Source organism: Cervus elaphus, chromosome 24 (assembly GCF_910594005.1).
Source record: "Cervus elaphus chromosome 24, mCerEla1.1, whole genome shotgun sequence".
NCBI lineage: Eukaryota > Metazoa > Chordata > Mammalia > Artiodactyla > Cervidae > Cervus > Cervus elaphus.
The window spans coordinates 14,784,335-14,810,618 of record NC_057838.1 but is presented as its reverse complement, the minus strand read 5'-3'; the positions used below and the strand labels follow the sequence as shown (position 1 = coordinate 14,810,618).

Below are 26,284 nucleotides of genomic sequence, written 5' to 3'. Positions count from 1 at the left end.
GGGTGGCACACAGCGGAGACGAGCTTGAAGCCCCGAGGGCCTCCGATGGGCGGGGACGCGCGCCGCCCGCCTCCTCCCGCCCACCTCCGGCGCCCGGCCGCGGGGTCGGCGCGCGTCCCGGAGGCCCGCAGGGCCCGCAGGCCGCGGGCGGGGCCTGCGCGGCGCGTCACGGCCGGGCCCCGCCCCTCGCATCCGCGGCGCCGCCTCCCCGCCGGGCCTGCGGCTCGCTCAGTTCTCGCTCCACGTTACCCGCTGCGGCCTCGGGCCCCGCGAGAGGCAGCCCGCCTGCCGCCGCGCACGCGCTCCCGTCTCGCGCGCACGGCTCTCCCCACGCGCGCGCCTCGCGGACGAGCGCAAGTTCGTTTCCCCTCGCGCGCCGGGCTCTCGGCGGCGGGCGGAGCGCACGGGGCAACCGCGGAGCGGCGGCGCAGCGGACTGGACGGCAGACCATGGAGGCGGACGGGACCGGCGAGCAGATGAGACCGCTCCTCACCCGGGTAACTGGCAGGATGCTGGCGGCGGGCTCCTCGGCGGGGGCGCGGGACGCGGCGGACAAAGGTGGGGGCGCGGCGGGGCGGCCGCTGTCCCGGGTCCGGCCCCGCCGCCGCCGCGGCCGGCGCGCCCGCCTCCCCTTTGTGTGGCTGCCTGGGGCGGGGGGCGGGCGGGCGGCGCTGGGGAGGCCGGAGCGGGGCCGGCGGCGGGTCCCGGGGGCCCAGCAGCCCGGCAGGCGCCGCCTCCGCCCCGCGGCGTTCGCCTCTCCTTCCCGGCCTTCTCTCCTCCCGGGGCTCGCTTCCGATGATCTCGGCGCCGGTCAGACCCTCAGAAACCCACCCTCTCCCCCGAGAGGCGCGCGGCCCCACCTGGCGACGCCGCAGGCCGCGGTGAGGAGCTGGTGAAGCTCCCCGTCTGCCCACCGCCCCGCAAGCCGTGCGCTTTGTTTCGGGACTTCTCCGGCCGCGTGGACAAGCCGCCCGCCTTTGGCGGCCACGGTTCCTCTCGCCGCCTCCTCTCCTGGCGAGAACCCGGGTGCCCTCTTGCCACCGGCCAAGCGTGGAGAGGAATGTGTTCCGAGCCCTGCGCGCTACTCCTTCCCAGCAAGACCGCGTTTTCGCTGGAGCTCGGAGTGGTATCGGGTGAGGGGCAGTCGGGGGTGGGCTTTCAGAAGTTCTGCCGTCGAGTTTGGGACCCGACGGGCCCAGGCTAGACAAACCGACTTCCTGCTTTCAGGGGGGATGCACAGGTCCCCACGGCTGTGACTCAAAGGGCAGAGAGGTGTTAGAAATTTTCCTACTTCCAGCAAAGGAGGAAAGGTTGCAGTGAAAAATTTTCCAGTCTTTCACAACTAACAGGAAAATTTGCTTTTCATGTATTCTTATTCAAGAATTTCACTTATTCCACCCCCCTCCACCTCCCCGTCGTTTTAGAGATTGTAACACTCTGGAGAGTAGCCACTCATCCTTTCAGTGTGTTCACCTATGACTTCTCAAAACATGGAGAAAACGTATCCAGTGAAGTTATTTAGCAGTGGTACTGATGGTAATAGAATCCTGGAAACTCGTCAGTCCTAAGGAATCTATTGTAATTCTTTGTGTGGCCTTTGAATAAGCTTATTTTAGATGTATTGCTTAGCACCTTCTCTAATAGCATGTATCAGATGCACTTGGCTGTTCTTAAATTTATCATTTGCAGACTTTTAGTTCAGAGTGGTAAAGAGCCTCAGCGTTTTCTTAAAGCTGAAGAGATGTGTTCTCAAATATTATCTTCTTGTTAGCAGAGGAAGCCCGTGATAATGCATTGCCTTACCAAATCCTTCCTTCATTCATTGTGATAACACTGGGAACCCATTCTGTAGTATCCAACGGAGACAGAAACAGCTCTGCTCAAGTGAGGGAGACAGACAACAGGGGGATTATCAAACGCTGTTAATGACTTGGCAGGGGAGCACTTCGGAAGTGTATGCCTCCTAAGTCTTGGGAAGAGAAGACTTGGCCGCAGTAGCCATATACACATTGATAATGTAAATCAAAGATGATAACCTATCACAATCTGAAAATAGAATGAGAGGACTGGAAAATTGTTGGTTTAAGTTAGTAGAGAACACTGTTACTTGAAAACTGGGAAGAGAGCAACTGTTTGCATTGACAGAGTTAACTCTTTCCTCATTGATTTTCCCCTGGTAAATGAAAGTAAAAAAAGTGGAAGATTATATTTGTCAGTTGTAACTTCTCTAAGGCCTAACCAACTGCTTAGCATAGTAAAAAAAAAAGAAAGAAAGAAAGAAAAAAAAGTAGAATAAAAAAATTATTCCTAAAATGCCATCTTAAGTATGTAATTATGCAAAATTTTTTGAATGAATTGATGGCAGTTTATGTTGCTCTGAAACTGGAGCCCATCTGTTTCATTACTTAGGCTCCAAGCTTTCTTCTCTTAAAATTCTATAATTGTCATTGAGTATGGTTTTGGGATAAAGAGGAAAGTCATTTATCTTAATAGGAAAAAAAATCAATTTTTGTTTTGCCTGTGTGTTCAGTCTGCAACTTGTGTCTCTTTCTGCAACTTTTGTTTGCTTTATTACAAAAACTCAATCATCCTGTTAAATCCTGTTACAACAAATAGCACTGTTAGAAGGTTCCCAGGTGTTAGGAAATGTTCTGCTTGTAAACAGTACATAATTTAACAAAATTCTGTCACTTATTAGGTAAGTTCATCCATTTTACGGCATTTCTATTAAGTATCTCCTAGGTGCAGGCACTGGGGATGCAGTCAGACAAGGTGGGCAGAGCTCTAGTCTCAGTGAGTTTATTTTGGCAAGTGTAGTGAATAGAATGATAGTATTTGCATTTGTGCTAATTCCATCAGTGAGTGCCAATTAAAATACATTCATGAGCCTGTGAGAAATACTTTTAGGAAAGTAGTTGTTAGTATATTAACAACCCGGTATGACTTCAGAGATGATTGGTAGTAGAGGTGATTGATAGGTCTGTATAAGTGTGCAGTCTCTTTGGGGAACTCTCTGGATAGCTCTAGGGATATCATGCACCCGAGGCACATGATAAGGATTTTTAGTTCCCCTTTGGCCTTGTAGTTGGTGTCTCTGGGCCACCATCCATGGAGGTGTGATAAAGGGAGAAATAGGCAAATCTGTCTTCAGTTCACCTGAAACCGTAGGACACTTGAGTTGGGTTGAATTGCTTTACTTGGTAACTGAGCCTGGTAAACAGACCCGTTTTCTTCTAAGAGAACTTAAGATATGGAAATAGTGTTTTGTTACGCTTGACTGCAGTTACTTGCGTAGGTTAAAATCGAAAGCCAAAGTAGCAGGTAGCGTGGTGTTGAAGGAACCTGGTGTGTTGTGTTAGTGGTATGTGGTGTGCTAAAACCTTGGTACTGATACTTGTCAACATCCTGTAATGGGTTGTTTTTCTTCCACTTTCCTTTCCTTTCTTTCTTACTGTATTTTGCCACACATGTGATCTTAAATTGGATAGTATATGCAACTCACAAAATGGGTCTTTTATATCAAGGAGCATACAGGTGATTCATGGGGTTAAAATGATAGGTTATTCAGTGTGGCTTTTGATTGCTATGATAGCTTCCTCTTACTGATTACTACTTCTTCTAGTTACCACTTTTATGCATGCACTGTTTTCAATTTTACAATGAACATCAGTTTTTATATGTGTAAAGATCAGTCAGCTACCTCACCCTCTTTTTTAAGCCCTCTTGTGAACATGAGAATTTTTGATTCCTGTACAAAGTGGGTAGCTATACCAACATTATAACTGACAGTGAAGTTTGCCTCTGTTTTTGTTAGCAGTCAACTTCATGTATTTTGTTGAGTAGTGCTCATTGAATTTTACAATTTAGGGAGACTTTCAGGATTATTTGCAACTGCACCTGACCCTTGAACAGCACAGAAGTTAGGAGTGCCGACCCTCCATGCAGTCAAAAAATCCTCCGTATCTGCAGTTCCACGTCCACAGATTCAACTGCCTGTGGACTGTGCAGAACTGTGATATGTATTTCTTGGACAGAATCCACATGGATTGTTCGAAGGTCAGCCGTGTAATGATAATACACCATCAAGGGATCTGTGGTTGGCTTGGTGTCCTGACAGTATTTGACGGCGCTGCTGCTGCTGGTCTGCTGAAGGCAGAGGGCCAGCAGACTGGACTGGTGACGGATTCCTAAGTTCCTGACTCTGAGCTTCTGTGGCTGAGTGCTTTTCATTGACTGTTTAAAACCAGAGTGGCCAAACATGTTTTCAGTGCTTGCCATATTTAGGAAGATAATGAGATTATGATACAGATTTGCATTTTTATCTGGAGCTGATATACTGGTACAGAAAAGTTCTAGTTTGACTATTTCAAGCATACTTTTAAGTGTTTTAAGTTTTCTTTAGCCATAGTTTGAATTTTAAAAAGTTTATTTAGAGCAATAAATACTACAGTGAAGGGTGAAACACAGTTTTTTCATAACAAGATAGAAGAAGATGCACTAATATTTAAAATATCCTTTCTTTTTCTTTGTAGAGTGTTATGTCGACTGGTGTCATTTGACTCTCATCCTTCTCACATGTCAGGCAGTGTAGCATTCTCCTTCCTGGATTCTAGGACTGCACTGCTTCTTTTTGTCAGATAGCTTGATTTGGAGAGCTGTTGACATGTATATCATCTCTCACTAGGAACTTGGGAAGTGGATGTATCTTTGAAAATGGATTCACAATTTGCAAGATGCCGATACTTATGCAGAGCATGAGAAGGGAAAAGTTGACACTCAAAATCTTCTTTTCTCATAATTTCCCATACCATATAGTTAACACTTGGTTCTTTTGTGTTTGGTGCATGTTCTTTTATATACAAAATATTTTCAGTCTAATACTACTCTTTATTCTGTTAAAATACTGACAATACTTACACCTGTCACTTTAGGAATTGATGTATTCAACAGTAACCAAAAAAAAAAAAAAAAAAGGAATAAAGCGAATGTATGCATAGTGGACTCTCTTCCCTTTGAGTTCCATGGTAGTAGTGGGGCTGTTTCTGTTCAAATAAATCATTTAGAAACAAATTTTTGATAAGAATTTAAATTAGAAGTTCCCATTTTACTATGCCTTGGCCACTGGGCTATTGATCTAGAAAACATGTCTTCTTTTTCAAAATTTTAGCACTTTTTAATATTTGCCTTGAGTGGGTGGAGTTCTGGGGGGAGGAAGTGTCAGGGAAGGGAGGGCAGAGGGTATTACAGGGCTGCGTTTGTCTGAATTGCAACCTTAGCCTCAGGCTTGGTGAGAGGAGCTTGGGCCGGGCTTCAGCCTCTGCTAGTTCTCTCCTGTCCGTGCCCTTCTGAATCGCCCTCAAATCGACTGTGGTGGCCCTGTGCGTGATATTAATACCTCTCCTCTCCTAATCATTTCTGCTGCTAGACTGTAATCATGCTTGGGAATTCTTTGATCTGCATTTAAAAAGCACAGAATTTTCTTTGTTTCTCCTGGGCATTTACAAAGTCATGTTCAGGTTTGCTGCGGAATTTTATTTCTAGTGGATACAGTTGTCTAATGTAAAATGTATTGTGTTTTTAAAATCACAGAAAAGATTACATATTGTATAAGATGAATTAAAGTCCAAATTTCTTAATTCTGTTTATTTTTTTTTACAATAAGAGACAGGTGTAAAAAATCAGACCAAACTGCTTGTAATGTCAGTAGTTCCCACAGTTATTTAATAGAATTTAGTTTTCGTTATATCATTAATTGTTAGATATGATCCCTTTGAGTATGCTTTATTCACTTGCACCAAGGAGCACGTCATAGTGAATTTTCTGCTATTTTTTCATTAGCTTTGTGTGAGAAGTGCCCTGAGTTCTGCCCTAGCCTTGGGTATTAATGGTGCCATAGAAATACAGCAGTCTATTTAAAATTGCTTCTAAAATAGATATGCCCATGGGGACTATGGACGTGCCTCTGGGGTCCTTGAATCCACAGAAACTGAAAAAATTTAAGCTTGTGTGTGTTACTTTCTAGAAGAGGGTCAAATAGCTTATATTTAGATTTCAAAGGACTTTATAATTCGAAAAACAGCCAAGGCCTAGTCTAAAACTTAGCTCAGCTTGGTTTTGTGCCTTTCTTGAAAGTTCACAGGTTTATGTTTTGCTTAACTAGATGACTGATTATTAAATTCACCCCACTCTTTGCTAAAGTTTTTTTTCCAGAATACTGTGTACCTGTAGAAGGTTTTGCAAAAGAACCATTTTGTAGCCAAATCAAGTTTGGGAAGTGTCACAGGCTGTTCTTCTGGGAGATCCACAGTGATTAATTAGAGGCTCTGAGCAACCCTGTAATAAAGACATTCAGCTTTAATGGAGAGAGAATGCAGCCATGTGAGGTAGGAATTCCTGATGGTTCTTACAGAATATGCACAGTAGGTCACCGGGGCTTCCCTGGGGCCCAGTAGTTAGGGCTCAGCGCTCCCGCTACACGGGCGCAGGTCCCGTCTCTAGTGGGGAGCCTCCCCCTCAGAGAGCAGGTCACTAATAAATACTCTGTGCTATTATAGGTCTAAGGAAGCAAATCCTGCAGTGTTTATAATTCACTTTGTTACAGTAACAGGAGAGATTTGAAAAGTATCACCTAGGGAGGTACTTTGGAAGCAACATGAAAGGGCCCTGGTTAAATAAATTATGCTCCATCCACACAGTAGGTTACCACAGCTATGAAAAATGAATGAGGAAGAGCTTTTTGTACTGATGTGGAGGGATCTTGCAAATAAATTGATATAAAAAAATCAGGGTGTGGGTCAGAAGATACTATTTCATGCTTTTTCTCTAAGGAGCGTAATAAAGAATGTATATTGTACTTATGGGCTTCCCTGGTGGCTTAGCTGGTAAAGAATCCTCCTGCAATGCCGGAGACCTTGATTCGATCCCTGGGTTGGGAAGATCCCCTGGAGAAGGGAAAGGCTACCCACTCCAGTTTTCTGGCCTGGAGAATCCATGGACTGTATAGTCCATGGAGTTGCAAAGAGTGACATGACTGAGCGACTTTGACTTCATTTGTACTCACTAGTATTTGTATAAATACACTGGAAAGATTATCAAAAAACTAGTAAAAATGATTGCCATTGAGGGTATGAAGGAACAGGACTTGAGACCAGAGTGGAAACAAAACTTGATTGTGTACCTTGCAATGTAGTTTTGATTTTTGAACCATGCAAACATATTCAGGAAAATAGGATGATTTCTTATATTGTTTTATGTCATAGGTTGACATACCTATCTAGTTATTTCATGAGAAAGAGTTGTGTATCTGTCGATATAGTCTAATACATTATGAACTACTTAATTTTTCATGTTATAAAGGTACCACTTAACAATAAACGTCTATCAGGAAAATCACACACTACATGCCTAATTATAATATTGAATGCTCGAGTCCCTTGGAAATTTTGAGTTTGTTTGTCACTAATGTCCTGATCCTTCTCTCCCTTTCAGCTTCTTTCTATCCAAGGATTTAAATTAGTGAGGAGTCAGTGGAAGGTAGGATGTGGGGAGAGACTGAGAGTGTTGCTGTTACAAATGAATGTGCCTTACTTGTAAGGAAGTGGCTGTATGGTTTTGTGTGTGTCTGTATAATATATACACACATATGTGTCTTTAAACTTAAAATTTTCCTTTATGGTTTTTATATTTCTCTTCGATTGAAGATTGTGTATGTGAAAAAAAATTATTTAGTTCTCTCCTTCTTGAGTTGGAGCTTAGGAGGGTCTAACCATGGAAACCAGGTGACTTCAACCCCTGTGACTCCAGATAGAAGAGGAAACATGGGAAGAAAAGTGGGTGAGAATAAAGAAGAAAACAATACCCAGATGGCATTTGTTGAGATTACTGTGGCCCAGTTTCAGGGGGACCGTTGACACTGCTGTCCTGAGTTTGTTGTGAGCGCTGGGTGACCAGCGTCTCCTGGATTGGGCCATGTGGCGCTGCCCTGGGAGAAAGCCTCTGTAACTGCGATTCCTCCTCTTGTTCTGTGTGTTTTCTGTGAAATATCTAGCCCTACATTTAAAACCTTAGTTAAACATAAGACCAAGGAATGATTTCCACTTAGCTAGCTCTCAGAAGCCAGTAATTTGGAAAGGAGAGTATCTCTCCTGAAGGTATTTTTATATTTCCATTTGAGTGTACAACCTCAGTGATGTTCTGAGACTGTAGAACCTCAGATGAAGCAGGGAAACCCCACTGAAGATTCTGCTCTCTCTCCCTCCAGTTGCAGCTCTGGCGGGGGAGGGATGTCATTTTTGTCACATTGATGTAAGTCACTCATCTAGGACTTCTGGTTTTGTTTTTGCTGTGGCTAAATTGGTGAAGAACTGGTCACTGACGTTTTAGAGAAAGCCTGCTAGGAGCCATGCATTTTGGGGGGCATCTTTAAATCACTTACTATTCCCGTTAAGTCAAGTGGATCTTAGAAAGCATCGCTACGAACAAAGCTAGTGGAGGTGATGGAATTCCATTTGAGCTATTTCGAATCCTAAAAGATGATGCTGTGAAAGTGCTTCACTCAATATGCCAGCATATTTGGAAAACTCGGCAGTGGCCACAGGACTGCAAAAGGTCAGTTTTTATTCCAATCCCAAAGAAACGCAATGCCAAAGAATGCTCAGACTACCTCACAGTTGCACTCATCTCACACGCTAGCAAAATAATGCTCAAAATTCTCCAAATGGGGCTTCACAGTACGTGAACTGAGAACTTCCATATGTTCAAGCTGGATTTAGAAAAGGCAGAGGAACCAGAGATCAAATTGCCAGCATCCATTGGCTCATCGAAAAAGCAAGAGAGTTCCAGAAAAACATCTATTTCTGCTTTATTGACTATGCCAAAGCCTTTGACTGTGTGGATTACAACAAATTGTGGAAAATTCCTTAAGAGATGGGAAAACCAGGCCACCTTACCTGCCCCCTGAGAAATCTGTATGCAGGTCAGAAAGCAACAGTTAGAACTGGACATGGAACAACAGACTGATTCCAAATCAGAAAAGCAGTGTGTCAAGGCTGTATATTGTCACCCTGCTTATTTAACTCATATGCAGAGTACACCATGTGAAATGCCAGGCTGGATGAAGCACAAGCTGTAATCAAGATTTCCAGGAGAAATATCAACAACCTCATATATGCAGATGACACCACCCTTATGGCAGAGAGTGAAGAGGAACTAAAGAGCCTCTTAATGAAAGTGAAAGAGGAGAGTGAAAAAGTTGACTTAAAACTCAACATTCAGGAAACTAAGATCATGGCATCCGGTCCCATCACTTCAAGGCAAATAGATGGGGAAACAGTGACAGACTATATTTTTGGGCTCCGGAATCACTGCAGATGGTGATTGCAACCATGAAATTAAGACACTTGCTCCCTGGAAGAAAAGCTATGACCAACCTGGACAGCATATTAAAAAGCAGAGACATTAGTTTGCTGACAAAGGTCTGTCTAGTCAAAGCTATGGTTTTTCCAGTGGTCATGTATGGATGTGAGAGTTGGACTATAAAGAAAACTGAGTGCCGAAGGGTTGATGCTTTTGAACTGTGGTGTTGGAGAAGACTCTTGAGAGTCCCTTGGACTGCAAGGAGATCCATCCTGTCCATCCTAAAGGAGATCAGTCCTGAATATTCTTTGGAAGGACTGATGCTGACACTGAAACTCCAATCCTTTGACCACCCGATGCGAAGAACTGACTCTTTGGAAAAGACCCAGATGCTGGGAAAGATTGAGGGTAGGAGGAGAAGAGGACGACAGAAGATGAGATGGTTGGATGGCATCACTGACTCGATGGACGTGAGTTTGAGCAAGCTCCAGGAGTTGGTGATGGACAGGGAGGCCTGGCGTGCTGAAGTCCGTGGGGTCACAATGAGTCAGACACAACTGAGCAACTGAACTGAACTGACTGCTGGTATACATGTGAACTCGTAGGCAGAGAGGGTTTCTACAGAAGGCCATCAATGAATATTTGTTCAATGAATGAATGTTAGGATAATACCATGAACTCACAGATTTGAAGCTGAATATATTTGTAGTTAATTGTTTAATCAGTAAGTTAATAAATTCTGTTTACTTTACTTACAGTGTTACCATTAAGAAAAAGGCTCCTACTTTGCTTTTTGCAACTACCGGTAGAAGAGAATAGAATGTTCCTTTCCTTGGTTCTGTTGAGTGCGAATATTGAATAAATAGTTTGGATTGATATCAGAGTAAGAGTGCCTACCATTTTTTTTTATCCTGAGCTAGGATTTTTGGCAAGTACACATTAAGCATCATTAAAATGAAAGTTTTATGAGTCTTAGGTATTTTTAGAAGTTTGAAAATAATTTATATTGATTATTGGAAAACAGTGAGTCTCTTACTTGTATATTATTACTTTCAACATTTGCTTTAGGAAAACAGTGACTTTCAAAGTATATGATTATAACTGATAGCAGGAAAAGGGATCTCATGCCAGATACGATATTAGCTGCTTCATATACTCATATGTGCCCAGTCATGTCCAACTCTGCGACCCTATGGACTGAAGCCCACCAGGCTACTCTGTCCATGGGATTCTCCAGGCAAGAACACTGGAGTGGGTTGCCATTCTCTGGAGGGTTTTTCTGACCCAGGGATCCAACCCAGGTCTCCTGCATTGCAGGCAGATTCTTTACCATCTGAGGTACAGGAAAGATCCCAACTACTGTATATATTGGTATAAAATTGGCTAGTTCTGTGATTTCTTTAAATTACTACTAACGTTAATAGAATTGTTTCTTCATGTGCTTTTATTTTGGTAATTTTGAGGTTCGTGGCCCCTCAGTGGGCCTTCCTCTTTTCCGGGCTCTGTCTCCTAACTTTGCAGTCGATGCATCGCTGTTTATACAGGTGCTGTAACTAACCAGTGCATTGACTCAGAGTCCTTTATATTCTGTATTTATTTTTATTTTCCTTTAATTGTTCCCAGATGAGCTCATAATATGTTCAGGAGGAACTTCCTTTTCCATTTCTGCACGTGCCATTAGCAGTATCCTCAGGATAAGGTTCTGTTATGAGCCTATTTATATTTGGCCAACTTTGAATAAAGAATTCATTCAGACTAAAGTTGGCCTTCATTTGGTCTTTCATTTTATTTTATTGAGCTGTTTTCATTCAGTAATAGGAAAGTCACTAAATAACCACAAGCCCCAAACCTCTTTTTCAGAGCAAGGTAAAATTTGGAAGTGGCGTAACTTCAGTAACAGGTGCTGCTTGGGGTTCAAACAGACGTGGATTACCTGTCCCGACCTGCCACCAGGTGGCCTTGGGGCAGCTGCCATCTTTGAATCTCATTTTTCTCATCTGTAAAATTGATATTATAATTCCTAGAGGGGCTTTTCATGATTAGAGATAAGAATATACTATATAAAATGGTAAATGTGACCTTGGAAACTTGTTATGAATAAGTATCCTGTTTTTTTAAAATATCTCATGTAACAAAATTGTAAAAGAGTTAATGTACAGATTGATTGAAGACATAGAAAACAGAATGTCTTAGCTCTCCTTAAACCCTGACGTTGAGAGATTCTGTCTAGCTCTGTGGGGAGGGATTGTGTGTTAGGAAACCTTGGTTTTCCTGCCGTGCTTCCCATCTCTGTTCACTTGGACCACCCTCGCAGCGGGTCTGACCTCAGATGTGTGCGGGTTGTTCCCACACCGTGCAGTTCGTGACAACACCAGTGTCCTGTAATCCGCTCAGTTCTGTGCCCCTGGAGGTGATGTCAGATCCCATAGTGGAATACAAGGCTCCTCTCCACCCCAGGCCCCCTGGGCTTCTGTCACCTGTAGATCAGAAGTTCCCTCTTTGAATAAACTCCAAAGTTCCCTCTTTGGAGCTGATTAATTTGCTGGAGTGACTCAGAATTCAGGAAATCTCGTTACTTACTCTTTGCCAATTTATTATGAAAGGGTGTGATAAACCAATGGTCCCCGACATTTTTGGCACCAGGGGCCAGTTTCATGGAAGACAGTTTTTCCACGGACAGGGAAGGTAGGGGCGGGGTGGGTGGGATGACTTTGGGGTGATTCAAGGACACTGATCTGATCGGAGGCGGAGCTCAGGCAAGTGATGGGGAGTGGCTATAAATACTGATGAGAGAGAAGAATGGAGAACCTTCCCCACTCCATCTCCTGCTGTGCAGCCTGGTTCTCACCCAGGAAATTCCAAGGGACTTAGGAGACCTGTGTCAGAAACCAGGGTCAAAGACCAAATATTAGAAGAAAAGATGTTCCTAGTGCTATCAATGAGGAAATTACAAGTGTTTCAGGAGTTCTTTGTCAGGAACCTGGAACAGAAACCTATATATATATATATATATTTTTTTTTTTTTCCGCCCTCTTAACTTACAAGTTGCCTTAAGTCACAAATTTAAAGAATATAATTATATCTTGGCAAAATGTTGGGAAGTTTAAAGCATAATATAGTTGTTTTTCTTTAAATAATTTTCACCATTTAACAAAACATTTAAAAGGTGATATGTGGCTGTCCTTTTAAAAATAGACTGCTGGGACTTCCCTGGTGGTCCAGCGCTTAAGAACCCAGCTGCCGGTGCAGGGAACGCGGGTTCAAGCCCTGGTCCGGGAAGATGCCACGTGCCATGGGGCAGCTAAGCCCGTGCTCCACAGCTCCTGAGGCACGAGAGCCCTGGAGCTCACGCTGGACAGGAGAGGCCCCTGCAGTGAGAATCCTCTGCACCACAGCTGGAGAGCAGCCCCTGATCAGCATGACTAGAGAGAGCCTTCGATCAGCAACGAAAACCCAGTGCAACCAAAAACACATCGACTACTGATCACTAACTAGCTTTAGGCTTGTGGGTACTTTTAATCTTATCTTTTTAAAGTTATTTTCTTTTGCTCTTGAATTTCTTATCTACTGTGGATTTGTTATAGATAACAGGTGAAATCCCCTAGTTATTAAATGGGATGGGGAGGCCTTTGTGTTATGTCATTCTGGCACAGAGTTTCCCACCTAAGATGGATGGTCTTCTGATTCGTGGCTTGTTACAGATTGCAGGGGTTGCTAGGTAGCTTAATTCTGCCTTGAAGAGATTTTACTGTATTTTCTTGTTACTTAGGATTTCAGAATTTAGTCTGCAGGGGATTACAGTGCAAAAGAAAATTGCATCTGCTTGGCAGATGGCTCCTAGATTGTCTACTGAGCCATAATAATAAGAAATTATACTTTATTAAGAGTTCATAGTTTCTTCTTAAATTGAGTTGTCATTTTTTTCTTTAAACTGAAATAACAGGAATGTATTTTAACTAATGTGAATGTTCTGAATTTTGTTTTGCATATACATACGCACATATATGGTCTTCCCTAGTGGCTCAGATGGTAAAGAATCTGCCTGCGATTTGGGAGACCTGGGTTCAATCCGTGAGCTGGGAAGATCCCCTGGAGGAGGGCATGGCAACCCATTCCAGTATTCTTGCCTGGAGAGTCCCCATGGACAGAGGAGCCTGGTGGGGTCTATGGGGTTGCAAAAGTCGGACACAACTGAGTGACTTAAGCACAGCACAGCTTGCACATATATACATACAAGTGAAGGCACACATTCATTTTTCATATGTGTTTGTGTATTTATTTAAATCATTGGATAATTAAACAACTTAAGATATTTAGGAGTTTTCAGAATAGCTATGTAACATTGAATTTTATTGAGTTTAAACAGCCAAGTTTCCATTCTGTTTTACAAATGTGTGAATTCTCACGGGAGTTTTAAAGTGTAACAGTTTGTTTTAAGGATGTCACTGTGGGCTTTTAAGTTAATTGTTCTTTGCTGAGATTGATGTTTCCTCACCTATATTTTCCAAGCTACTTTGGATCTTTTTTAAAGACAGTTTTGATAGAGGTAAGATATAAATACATACAAATAACTTTATTGACTCGATGGACATGAGTTTGGGTAAACTCCGGGAGTTGCTGATGGACAGGGAGGCCTGGCGTGCTGCGATTCATGGGGTTCCGAATTGGACATGACTGAGCCACTGAACTGAACTGAACTGAACTTTATTGACTAGAAATCAAAGGTGTGATGAGGAGTATGGGCAGTAAGGTGGGGGAAGGATTTTTAGATTAAATTGCAATATTTCAAATCACAGTTAAAAATGACCAGTTGTGTGTTTTACATAATTGCATCTACTCAGTTTTTATATGGTGATTTACTTTGCTGTTATTGCTGATTAAATAGATTTAGCAATAAATGGGTTTAAAAGGCTAAGTGCTGAAATACTGAGTGGATTAGCCATGAGGAATTGTTTTATCTGCTGCAGTTATGGCTGTGCACCTCAAATAGTTAGGGGCCGTTTGAGGAGACAGTTGGGTGGTAGTGAATTTCAGCAGATCACTGCGGGTAGCGTCATCACCCTATATCCAGGCTAGGCCGAGAGAGGTATCTGATGGAGGAGTTCATCATGACCATTGAGAAGATTTTTGTAGAAAGCCAAAATGAGAACATTTACCACTCAGCCTCCAGAGAATTGTCTGTTACAGTGCGATGGATGAACACTGGTGGACTAGCTTTGTTTGGGCCTGTGGGTGGGGCCAGTTACTGCTTAGGGCCTTGAACCCCTGTAGTTTGACAGCTCTTACCTTAGTTTGCCGTCTGAAGCAAATAAACGACCTGTGACTTAGAGCGTGCAGCTCTGGAGTCTTCAGTGAGAATGTCTCACTCGCTTCGTGGGCCGCGAGGTACAGCTTCAACTCGCTTTAACGCCTCTGTTTCTTGTCATGCGCTTTTCAAAGTAGCCACAGAGTTAAAGCTCCAATGAGCCTGTGCTTGTCCAACTTGGAAAGAACAGACCTTCCTTGACTTATACGATGGGTCGGTGTTTCAGTGAACCCATCATAAGTTCAAAATATCCTAGATTGAAAACACATTTAACGCAGAGCTTGGCCCTGCCTACCCGGGGTGTGCCCAGGACCCTTCATAATTAGTCTACAGTTGGGCACAGTCATTGGTCTCAAACCTAATGTGAAAACTGTCTCATGTAATTTATTGAGTACCGTGCTGAAGGTGGAAAGTGGAATGGTTGTCTGGGTGCAGTTTTTTAAAAACACGGTTTTAAGTGTGTTGAGCAGGATTGTGTGGCTGATGGGGAGCTGTGGCCACCCAGCCTCAGCGGGGAGGCTTATCTCTTGCTTGGGAAAAGATTGAAACTCAAAAGTGCAAGGATGGTTTCTACCAGATGTGTATTGTTTAGTACCACGGTAAAATGGAACTGTTACACTGAACTGTTAGATTGAACCATTTTGAGTTGGGGAGCATCTGAAATTTAGTGCAGGTGGTCTGCGTATTCATTGCCTCTGAATGGTCTCACTCTTTGCAGACTGTAGGTTGTGACTTCGTAGTGGTTTGCAAAAACAACTAGTGGATTAACACAGCATTAAAAAAGAAAAGAAGAGAAAATAACAATGCAATAGTAAGGGCAAATATTGTTTTGTGGCACTTTTGTTTTTTGTATACAGTATGTAGACATGTAAACAGATACACGTGTATACTGGTGATGATGCAAGATGTATTTCTTCCCAGGGGTTGTTATTAAAAGTTTTTAAAGAAAATCCATTTCTGGGACTTAGCTGGTGGCGCAGTGGATGGGAATGTGCCTGCTGGCGCAGTGGACGCAGTCCCTGGTCTGGAGGATCCCACAGCCGTGGAGCACCGAGGCCCGGGTGCCACGCCTGCTGAGCCCAGGGGCCTGCAGCCCAGCCCTGCAGAGAGAGAAGCCACCGCAGCTAGAGGGGGGCCGGTGCAGAGCCGTGAAGACCCAGTGCACCAAAAAGTAAATACATTTTAAAAGATCCATTTCTATAAATTAGCATTGCATTCCTTTAGGAATAACATTTACTCATTTCTCATTTAAAATTTTAACATATGCAAGTAAGTGTTTAGATTAAACACTGTTATTTGACTTATTTAAATTAGTGCTTCATCAGCAGTTTTTATATTGGAGACTTTAGCCTCATATTTCATTTGTAGTAGCCTACTGGTTCTGTACATAATAAATGAAGTGTAATGAGAAGGAAGAATTGCCAGCAGCTTTTCCTCTGTTCATTCTCAGACTGTCATCAACTAATCCTTTAGGCTCCTGAGCAAAAATAAATTTATACTGTTGTAATTAGAAAGACTTTGTCTAGTTGGTTTGATTCAGAAGTACCTGAAATAGGCAATGTATTTAATGAGAAGATCTCTTGGAAAGGACCTGTATGGAAGATGCTATAGAGGTCTGCTAATGTTACTGACTCAGGGCTTTGTTAGTACAGCAGATTAACTGCTCTGAGGTTTTATAAGAGGCGGCGTGAGACACATGGATGCTTAACGACCTTGAATTGAAAGAGGCTTGGAAGAAAACAGCATTTATTTATTGTATTGGATAATCCTTAGAGACGACTATAATGTAAAACTGAGTATATTTACAGATTAAGTATCTGACAGTGAAAAGCGTAGACTGTTCCCATATGATTTAATTTTTTGTGTTTATTTAATGGAATAAAAATTCAATATTCAGTATTAATTCTAATATTGTTAATATTCAATATTGAAGTAGATTAGAGTAAATATTGAGTATATCTTGGAGGTGGAATTTGAAGGTAGACAAATTCTTATATTTTAGTTTTCAAAATTTTTACATGGAGTGTACATTATTTTTATAATAAAAATATTTTTAAATATCTGGGGTTACTCTCATAAATCTTTCCCACACAAATCAGTCGAATGATTGTCTCTAAAAAAAGTTAAATTATTTTTGGGAGATTGCATAAATACTCATCTTTTTCAGAGACTGCCAGTTGGGTCATCATTTTTGGCACCATAGCAATGACTTTTAATTGTTGATCACATTAATTGTTTTTAATGTGAAGGTGGTTGTAGTGAAAGCCATTTTCACATAATTGAAGTTTAGGCTTTTGAAGAGTTTAAGTGTGTTGAGGCATGTCTGTCATCTTATCAGAAGTCCTCTAAAATTATGTAGGCCATTCTAGAAATGAGGCCCCTTAGAGATTTTCAAGGCTGATCAATGTTTGAGGTTTTGATGGCTGTTAGAGAAGTTGTCAGTGAAGCTATAATAGGAATTTATGCCCGTTTCGAATTTACAGGGTCATTCATGTGATTTGGTAACAGATATACTCACATCATTCTTATTCTTTGAACTTTGAGGTTTTTAAATTGCTTATCATCCCCACCACCCTTTTTTCCCCTCTTCCTGCTGTTGCACTTTCTTTCATATCTAGTTAGAATCTGTGGCCCATATATATTTCATTTAAACACCTAAGCTGTTATCTGCTTTTTTTTTCAAAAACTTTTTTTGAAAGGTGTTCATTGACATATTTGCCAGGGCTTTTAAAAATAAAAGCATGAAGATGATGGTTGTTCTTCCCTCTTCTTTCTGTGCTTTTAACTGCAAGTCCCTGCCCCAGACTTGCCTCACTGTGAACAATCACTCCATCTCTCATTCTTTAGATGGATGCCTTCACTGCTGCCTGAGAAACTTCAGACAGACACTCCATAAAGATTGACTTTATGAGAGTTCATTGACTTCACAGGATATATATATGTAAAGTATAAAAATTAAAAAATAGCATTTGTATAGAGATATCTGAAAGTGTTAGCCACTTTATAAATTGATTTAATTTTTGATTTTTATTATAAATTAGGGTGATGTTCATATTTCTCATTGTGAATAGCTTATTTTTTAAGATGGTTAAACTTTTTATTTATTGCTGATAGTTCAACTGAATATGTGTGCACGTGTTGTGAGCAGTGCTAGAACATAACCCCGCCACCACGTGTGGTCGGGTAGCGGTGTCCCTGTTGTACAAATGAGGAAGCGGAGTCCTCTCTGCGCGTTCATGCTGCTGTGAGTGGAGGAATTGGAGTTCAGACCAGGATGTCTGGCTCTCACGCTGGTACAGAATGTGCCCTTAATATCCATCTTAGTGCTGTGGAAAATGCTCACAGAACAAACCTAGGATGCCTTTTATTTTGTGCTCAACAGTGTCATTTTCTTAATACGACTGGGAATGTTTGTAGTGAATATATATAGTGGATATAGCCTGCATCTTTCTGATTAAGAGCTGATGGTTTTCCTGTTGATAATGTAGCCAGCTTTTCCCCTCTTCCTGCTGAGTCAGTGGTGGTGGTGTAGTTGCTCAGTGGTACCCTACTCTTGCTAACCCCGCAGACTGTAGCCCGCCAGGCTCCTCTGTCCGTGGGATTTCTCCTCTGTCCGTGGGATTTCCCTGGCAAGGAGGGCTGCCATGCCCTCCTCCAGGGGGTCTTCCGGACCCAGGGATCGAACCTGGGTCTCCTGCATGGCAGGTGGATCCTTTACCGACTGAGCCGCCAGGGTCAGAGGACTGATGGAGAGGATACTCTCACGGCCTTGGCGTGCCTGCTCTTTGGAGGCTTATGGTGTGGCCCCAGCGCCCCACGCCTTCCTGCCTGCTCTCTGGCGGTCTTCCCTCAGCTGCTGTAAGCGTGGACCCCTGACCAGCCTTCTGTGGGCTCCCCAGGCGACGGCCTGGTGTGGTCTCGGGGTACTTGAGCGTGCAGGCGGGGTGAGTGTCAGTTTGCTGATTTTTCTCAGCTGCTCACCCGTCAAGACCCTTACTTCCATTTGTAATGCTCATGACCTAGGACCTTAGCTTCTGGAGTTCCTGTTTAAGTGAATTCTTAAATTTAGATACTGAAATCTAACTACAAGCTCATTTTTTTTTTTTTAAAGCTTTCTTCTCTTAGTCCATTAATCCTGTAATTCTTATTCTTTGAACTTGGAGGCTCTTGAGTCGCTTACTACCCACCCCCTGAGTTTTTTAAAGGTCCGTTACCTCCATGCCCCTCCGTTTGCATGGCCTGTAGCCAGCCTCTGCCTTATTTGAGAGAGAATACTATTATGTCTGTTAGTATTAAATATTTTGATAAATCCCTAATTCTCAATCAGTTTAGCTTTGTTAGGTTGCTCAAAACAAATTGATACCCTTCTCCGGTTCCTTAAAGACAGAAAATGCCTCCTGTCTTTCTAATTATCTCCTGTTCTCTGCATTGGGTACATTGAACATTCCCTACTCTTCAGACTGTGTCCTCTCTCCCCTCATTCCTAGGAAATGCTACTACTTTCTCTACGGAGTGTGTAGAAGATGCCAGAAGGGAGCCATATCCACTGCTATTTCCACTTGGATAACTCAGCTGAGACTTCGCATGGTTTAGAACTTAACAACGTTCCCTGCTCTCTGCATTTCTTATCTCTGAATGGTACCACTTTCTGGTTACGTAGATCTGAAAATATCTCTGACTTTCCTGTCCCTCTCCATCCATCAAATCCAGCATCCTAACCATCTCTACTAAGTCTGTTTCTTTTCATATTTCCTTTCATCACCATATTTCTATTGTCTGGAATAATGCAAAACCTTTTTAGCTGTCTTCCAGTGTGAAAAAAATCTTCTGTTACAGAAAAAAACCATTCAGTGACACTTGTTAAAGAATGGTAAAGCAGACTTCTTTTAATGGAGGCTGTCGTGGGGGTGTAGGGACTACTGAAATTTGGCCAGAGGAGAGAGTCTTTGTTACCAGTTCCTTCTGGTGAGACAAAAGTAAAGATGATCTTGTGGTAGGATGGTACTAGTACTTAATAATTAGCTGAGGACTTATTTTGTGCCAGGAACTTTTCTATGCATGTTGCATTCATCTTGTTTAATTTCTATAACCTGTTAGTTGAAAATACTGTCATTAGCCACTTTCTCCAAATGAGGATATTGAGCGACACTGAGGTTATAACTTGCCCATCTAGTGTGAATAGAACAACTAGGATTTGAATTTAGGCGATCTGGATCTAGAACCTGTACCCATTAATGTTTTATCTTCAGCTAAAATAAACTAGTTGACAAATTGTGTTATATTTGTATAGGTATCGTTTTCAATAAACTTTATGCTAATACAATTTGTAGAGATAGTTTCCTGGTTTAGGTCATTAATTAGAAGCTGTTTCTCAATTTAGTATGTTATACTTAGTTACAATTTAATATGTAAATCAGTCTACTTAGTGAAATTCTGTGCAGTGTTTAATTAATTAAACATGGTTTTGCTTTCTGTGTCCTACCTTATCTCTTCCATCACTGTATTTAGGTTACTGTCTATTTTCCAGATGAAATAACCATTCCTACATCCACTTTCCATCTTCCAAAAATTTTATGAAATCTCTCATTTCGTGTAGTTTCTTCTATTTTCTTTATCCTTCAGTTTATCCTTTTAAAAATCAGTTTGCTATTCATGTTAGTTACATGGGAAGAAGACATAATCCAAACCCAAATCTTTGATTTCTCATGGTATCTTGATGACCTCCAAGTTGTTTTCCTTTACTCCTTTGGCTTCCGTAAGCATAGAATGAGTTACTATTGTAAGGAAGCTTTGTTTTTACTCCATGAAATGTTTCTCTTAACTAGAGAACAAATATGGACAATATAGGGAGAATAGGAAATAAAATGCCTGACCATGACCTTGTTTGAAGGGATTACTAAAAATGATTAAAGTTGGATTATATTTTATTGAGCATGAGTATGACTGGTGAATTAATTTTCATTCAGATTTGGGTAATTTGAAAGGTAAACATTATCTTGACTCTTTAAAAAGAACTAATACCAAGGAATACCCACCAGGCCTCTACATGGAATTCTCCAGGCAAGAGTACTGGAGTGGGTTGCCATTCCCTTCTCCAGGGGATCTTCCTAATCCAGGGATTGAACTCTGGCCTCTTGCATTGCAGGCAGATTCTTTACCATCTGAGCCACAGGGAAGCCCCTGATTACCAACGAAGTAGATGGCATGAGCCATTTGTTGCGATTGGTAAAGACCGGTCAGTTTACCTGCGTAAACTGCGTAAACGAACATTTGGCAGTATTTTAATTTTAAAATCTTAAATTACTGCTGTTTTGTAAATGACGGCTTTTATCCTAGGAAGTAAAAACAGGCAGGAGGAATTGTGCGTGTTCCAGGCAGGGTTCTTTTGGTTGCCTGGTGTCAGAGATATAGCTAAACTTGTGGTCTTTAACTACAAGTTTAAGTAAGTCTTAGATACTTATTCTGTTTGTAGAGTTTTTGCTGGGATCCAGGAAAAAGCTGAAGAAGAACTTCAGAAAGAGGACAGAAAACAATTAGCTCTGATCTTCATTTTTCATGTCTCTGACATATGGCTTCTTTGTCAAGTACCACTTGAAACCACTTATTTCTGCTTCTACTTCAGCTGCCCCCCTTTTATTTTTCTGTCATACTGACTGTCTAGTTCGCATCCTTCCAAGCAGGATGGATTATGAATTTTAATTTAGCAGGTTAACCAAAAAGCTGTGCTGTGGTGAAGTACAAACAGGACAGGTTGCAGTGATTTTTCCCATGTGATTAGTCAGTATGGATGGGTCAGAGTGGGGGCGCTCTGCATTTAAACACCTGAGGGTTCATTCTGTAAGGTTTCAAACTTACGCGGATAAAAGCATGTCTATCCTGCACTTAGCTGGAAATGTTATATTGAAATTACAGTAGGAGTATTTTTTAGAATAAAATTATGCACAGGACATCGTTGGTTGGTCTGTAAACTGAGAACAGGTAGCTTTCAGTAAAACTCTAAATTCAAGTTCGAGATGCATTTCTTCCCGTAGAGTTCATTGCTAAATGCAATTTTTATAAAAGGATGGAGCCTTTGGATTATGTCTGAGTTCATGGTGATTTACGAGGAAGAATCTGGTAATTTTTTTTTTTTCTTCACAACGTCTTGAAGTGCTGGAAGTGAGTAGCAATTCCCAGTTATTTCAGAAGCAGTGGTTCTCAGTGGGTGTGCATGTTGGGTGTGTTTTCACTTTTTAAGGGGCATTTGGCAATTCCTGGGTATATTATGTTTGTCATAATAGGCTGTGGGGCGTAGGGGTTATGTGTGCTGCCGGCGTGGAGTAGGTAGAGGCCAGATACGCTGCTGACCATCCTGCAACTCACAAGACTGCCCAGAGCAGAGGAGTGTCCAGCCCCAACCCTGCAGCGCTGTCCAGAGTCAAGGAGCGAGCAAAAGGTCACAGGATTCGAAAGCGAAGAGAGAGTGAGAGAAATTACTCCTCACTGGTTTTGAGTATCTTAGATGCAGTGACAGAGGAGTTCACTTCTGCTGAAAGCATGAGTTTAAATATATCTGAATTTACTATTTTAAGCCATATTTTGACATTGGTAATTGTATACTTAAACCAATTTTAGTTTTATTTAAATTCTTACCAATCAGATTATTTTTTTAATTTCTTAGATTAATACTCCTAGCTAATGGTCGCCCAAGATGAGACCTACAAGAGTGAATAATAATTAATATTTAGGGACATTCTAAGTTAGTGTTTTTTCCTTGCAAATGTATATAGAACTATATATTTTTTGTTCCCAGCATTTAAGTGTGGAGTATTATTAACAAAAATAGAGATAGACTTTGTCAGGTACACTTGCCATGTTCTGTCATGATGTATTTGTAAAACAATTTTTATCCTATGTTAACTTTTTTCTGTGAATTAGATTCTTCAGTTATTTAATTTTCGTGAAATTACAGGTATACTTCAAAATATGTTTAAAAATAAAATTCAAAAATGCTGTGTGTATTTGCAGGAATGTTAAAAACATGACTAATTCTACTTCATATAACAAACACATCGACTATTCAGTGATGGGTATAAACGCCCACATGAAAAGTACAGCTCTCCTGAATCCTAATATAGACACAGATTATTTATTCAGTGTTTTTTTTTTCCCCCTCTCAGTATTTACATTTTTTTTTTGGAATGAAGTTAAATGTCCAAGTTTTTAAAAAATAGCCGTGTGGGAAGTTTTCCAGACTCTGCTCTTTGCTTTCCATCATAAACACGTGGCCGGAGAAAAACGCCCTATGTCTAAGGATGGCCACCAGGGGGCGAGCTTGGATTGCGCTGATGCGGGCGGGAGGTGGGTGGCGAGAACCCAGTTGGTGTGAGCCGTGAGCTCACCCCTGATTTTAGCGGGGTGGTGGAGTGTGGACTGGCAGTGCACCTCTTTGAAACACATTTTAAAATTGGACCGGTTTCCATTTGTCTCAAAGGAACTTCTCTTCTTGGATATTTGCTTCAAATTTATCTATGGAAACAAAATTAAAATGGTATCTGCATATTATTATAATATTGATACTGATTTCATTGTGTTCAAGTTCTTGCTTTCTATGGTAGTTACTAGCTATTACTGAATTTCTGATACATTTAAAATATTCAAGGTTAATTCAGTGAATGTGTCTGTGATTGAATGCTGTATCTTTTACTTAAAATTCCCTAAATAAAGCATACGAGCAAATAAAATTACATGTGGGGTAACTTAGGGGAAAGAATGTGGCCTGGTGTCAAGAGCCCAGGTTGTGAAGTCAGATAGCCCTGGGGTGGCAAATGATCAGCTCGGTTACCTTACAGAGTTTCTTACAATGAGAATTAAAAATAATGTTTGTGAGTGGCCTCCTGGAAATTGCATGTCCCTGTAGGGGAGGCATCATGGTTTTAAATTCTAGCTTATCCACGTACCAGCTGTAGGACCTTCAGAGAACTACTTTGTTTTGAGTCTAAGTTTCTTTTATATATTTAGGATAGTAGTAGCTTATCCTAGAACTGTTTTATCTTTTGTAAAACATAAAAATGTGATCGTAGTAAGCATGTAACTCCATAATGCGCTTGTTTCTTAAAAATATATCCCTGATGTCTCTTGAGTGGCACTGTGTGTTTCCGTCTCGTTCTTTATATCTTTGTAATGTTCCAAGGTGAGCAGCCATTCCCCTGTTTATTTACTTTCAGGTCGTTTCCTGTTTTTTGCCAGTTCGAACAGTAAACATACTTGGCCTTACCTTTACATTTTGGTATTTTCATTTCTGTGGAGTAGATAGCCAAAAGTGATATTGCCCCGTAAAGGGTGTCCTCAGAATCGTAAATTAATTCTTATTGGCTTTCTCTTCAGAAAGTTGTGAGCAGTTCACACTTTCCCACTAAAGCGTGAGCGTGTCTCTGTGTCTTGCTGCCTCTGCGAGCTTTAGACGTTAGTTAGACTTTTTCCCCACTAATCCAATGGTTGAGCCACTAGTAAGAGTATTTTTGTAATATGTGGTTAGTTATTGGCCATTTGTATTTTCTCCAAAGGGAATTACTTGATTCACATTCTTTGTCCATTTTTATATTCCTTTATTTCCCTTTAAACATCAAGAAGTTTCTTGTATTAGAAATACTTAATGCCGTGTCTGTTATACTACATGTATTTCCTCATGTTCTATCTTGTCTCTTTATTGTCTTTGCTTTAGACAAGTGTTGGACCTTTTTTTTAACAGAGTAAAAAAATACCTATCTCAGTCTTTTTCTTCATGGCTTCTAGTTTTTTCATCTTGCTAAAGAATGTGTCCCCACTCCAGTAATATAAAACACTATTCTTCATTTTAAATGCCTGTTCTTCAAATTATCTTTAATCCATTGTAATTTATTTTTACCTGCCATTTGATATAGACAGCTTCATCAAATTAGAGAACCAGACAGTCCTTCCTGCATTATATATTTAATCTGTTACTTCATTCTGTTTTGTCTGGCAAATATTTGCTATATTGAATTGTTTCTGTTTTTGTACCATACTGTATAGCTTACCATAGTTTCATGGTACATTAGAATATTTATTAGACAAAGTGCCCCCCTTTTTTTCCCCCTTGATTTTATTGGAAATTCTAGTTTTTATGGAAACTTCAGAATCATTTAGTTCAGTTAAAAAGATAAATGTAACACTTTGGGATTCTGATTTGCTTTATAATTTCTATATTTATATAGAAAACTTTATTGTTATTTTTCTTGGTATATTTATTTAAAGCCTACCCACCCAGGAGAATAGAGTGTCAGATTATTTAGTGTCTTTCAGTAAAATTTGATAGTTTTTTAGATTAAATTTATTCCTATGTAGTTTATCATTTTGTCCTTATAGAGGGTCTTTTTCTACCTCTGTCTCTAGTTATTTATTGGTAATTTAGAGAAAAGCTGTTGGTGTTTATTTATCTTGTAACTGGTTGCTGTCAAATGAATCTTTTCATTTGTGCTAATTGGTGGAATCTATTGTATTTTAGATACTCAGTGATACCATCTGCAAATAAATATTTAATTTGGGTTTTTAAAATTCTATTTCTTTGTTGCATTAAGCTACAACATACAATTAATGGATTATCCTAGAGTCTCTACTGAGACTTAAGACTCATGTAAAGAGTGAACTCTTTAATATTTTGAACTTTAATATGTTTACTTTTGGTGTCTGGTCAATAATTTCATCATTTTTAGTCAGGTACTTTTTATTCCTCTTTTTTACTTTTTAAATGATGAAATTATCATAATGCATTTACAGGATATTTAGAAAATATAGAACAAAATTACATTTTCTGTTATATATTACAATGTTTTTAAGTATATAAATTATGATTTTTAGTTAGAGTTTCAATATCAAACTCTCAAAAATTAATAGAGTGAATAGACAGAAAAGTAGAAGGATATAGTAGACCAAAAAAGCACTATGAAGCAATTTATCATAATTAAGATTTATACAGTTTTCACACAACAGCAGGCTACAAATTCTGTTTACATTCCCATAGACTATAAACCAGGAGACACTGGACTACATCCAGGAATGTAAAACAAAGTGCAAAAGCTTTATGGTCTAAAGGTATTGAAATCGTGGAGAATCTGTTCTCTTATTATGTTAAAAATCAATATCAAAAGATTTTTGAAAATAACCCACATATTTTCAAGTGCCATGTGACATTTACCAGAGCTCTTTGACTTAGCCATTGAAAGCCTTTCAGTAAAAAGACTGAAAAAGCACAGAGCATGATTACAGAGAAGAAAACATTTAAATTAATCAGAAATTAGTATCAAAGATGCTTTAAAACCCACAAGTAGGCAGATTCTCCTTATTCAAATTATACCTAAGTCATGCAGAGATCAACTTGACTTTAATGTTTGAAAGAGTGTTTTGAGTAATGGATCCTTTTCTGATGGTTCAGCCATTAATCTTGATTCTGAATGAGATAGTATTTAAGTAATCCTAATACTCCCAATTATTGTGATTATTGTTATTTTCAGTTAGGACGTCAATGTAATGAATTTTGAGGGGATATAATTCAGTCCATTATTAAAAGACAAGAAATGCAGAACAAGCAAAAAGCGAAATAAGAGTCTGAGTGAGGAAATGTGTTCA

At 40.7% G+C, this 26,284-nt stretch overlaps 1 protein-coding gene across 8 annotated transcripts in view; it reads left to right on the top strand.

The window, feature by feature from the left end:
- The first annotated feature begins 205 nt into the window (after positions 1–205).
- Positions 206–26,284, top strand: part of SLC4A7 (solute carrier family 4 member 7) — a 111,469-nt gene continuing 85,390 nt past the window's right edge. For 3 of the 8 annotated variants that reach the window (XM_043887056.1, XM_043887054.1, XM_043887052.1), the window contains exon 1: positions 206–497. In XM_043887056.1, the coding sequence (XP_043742991.1) occupies positions 450–497 (48 nt within the window). In that variant the 5' untranslated portion in view covers positions 206–449. Of the gene's footprint in view, positions 498–939; positions 1,134–26,284 lie in introns of those variants that run through there. The other 5 variants (XM_043887053.1, XM_043887050.1, XM_043887058.1 and 2 more) reach the window with 3 other exon arrangements.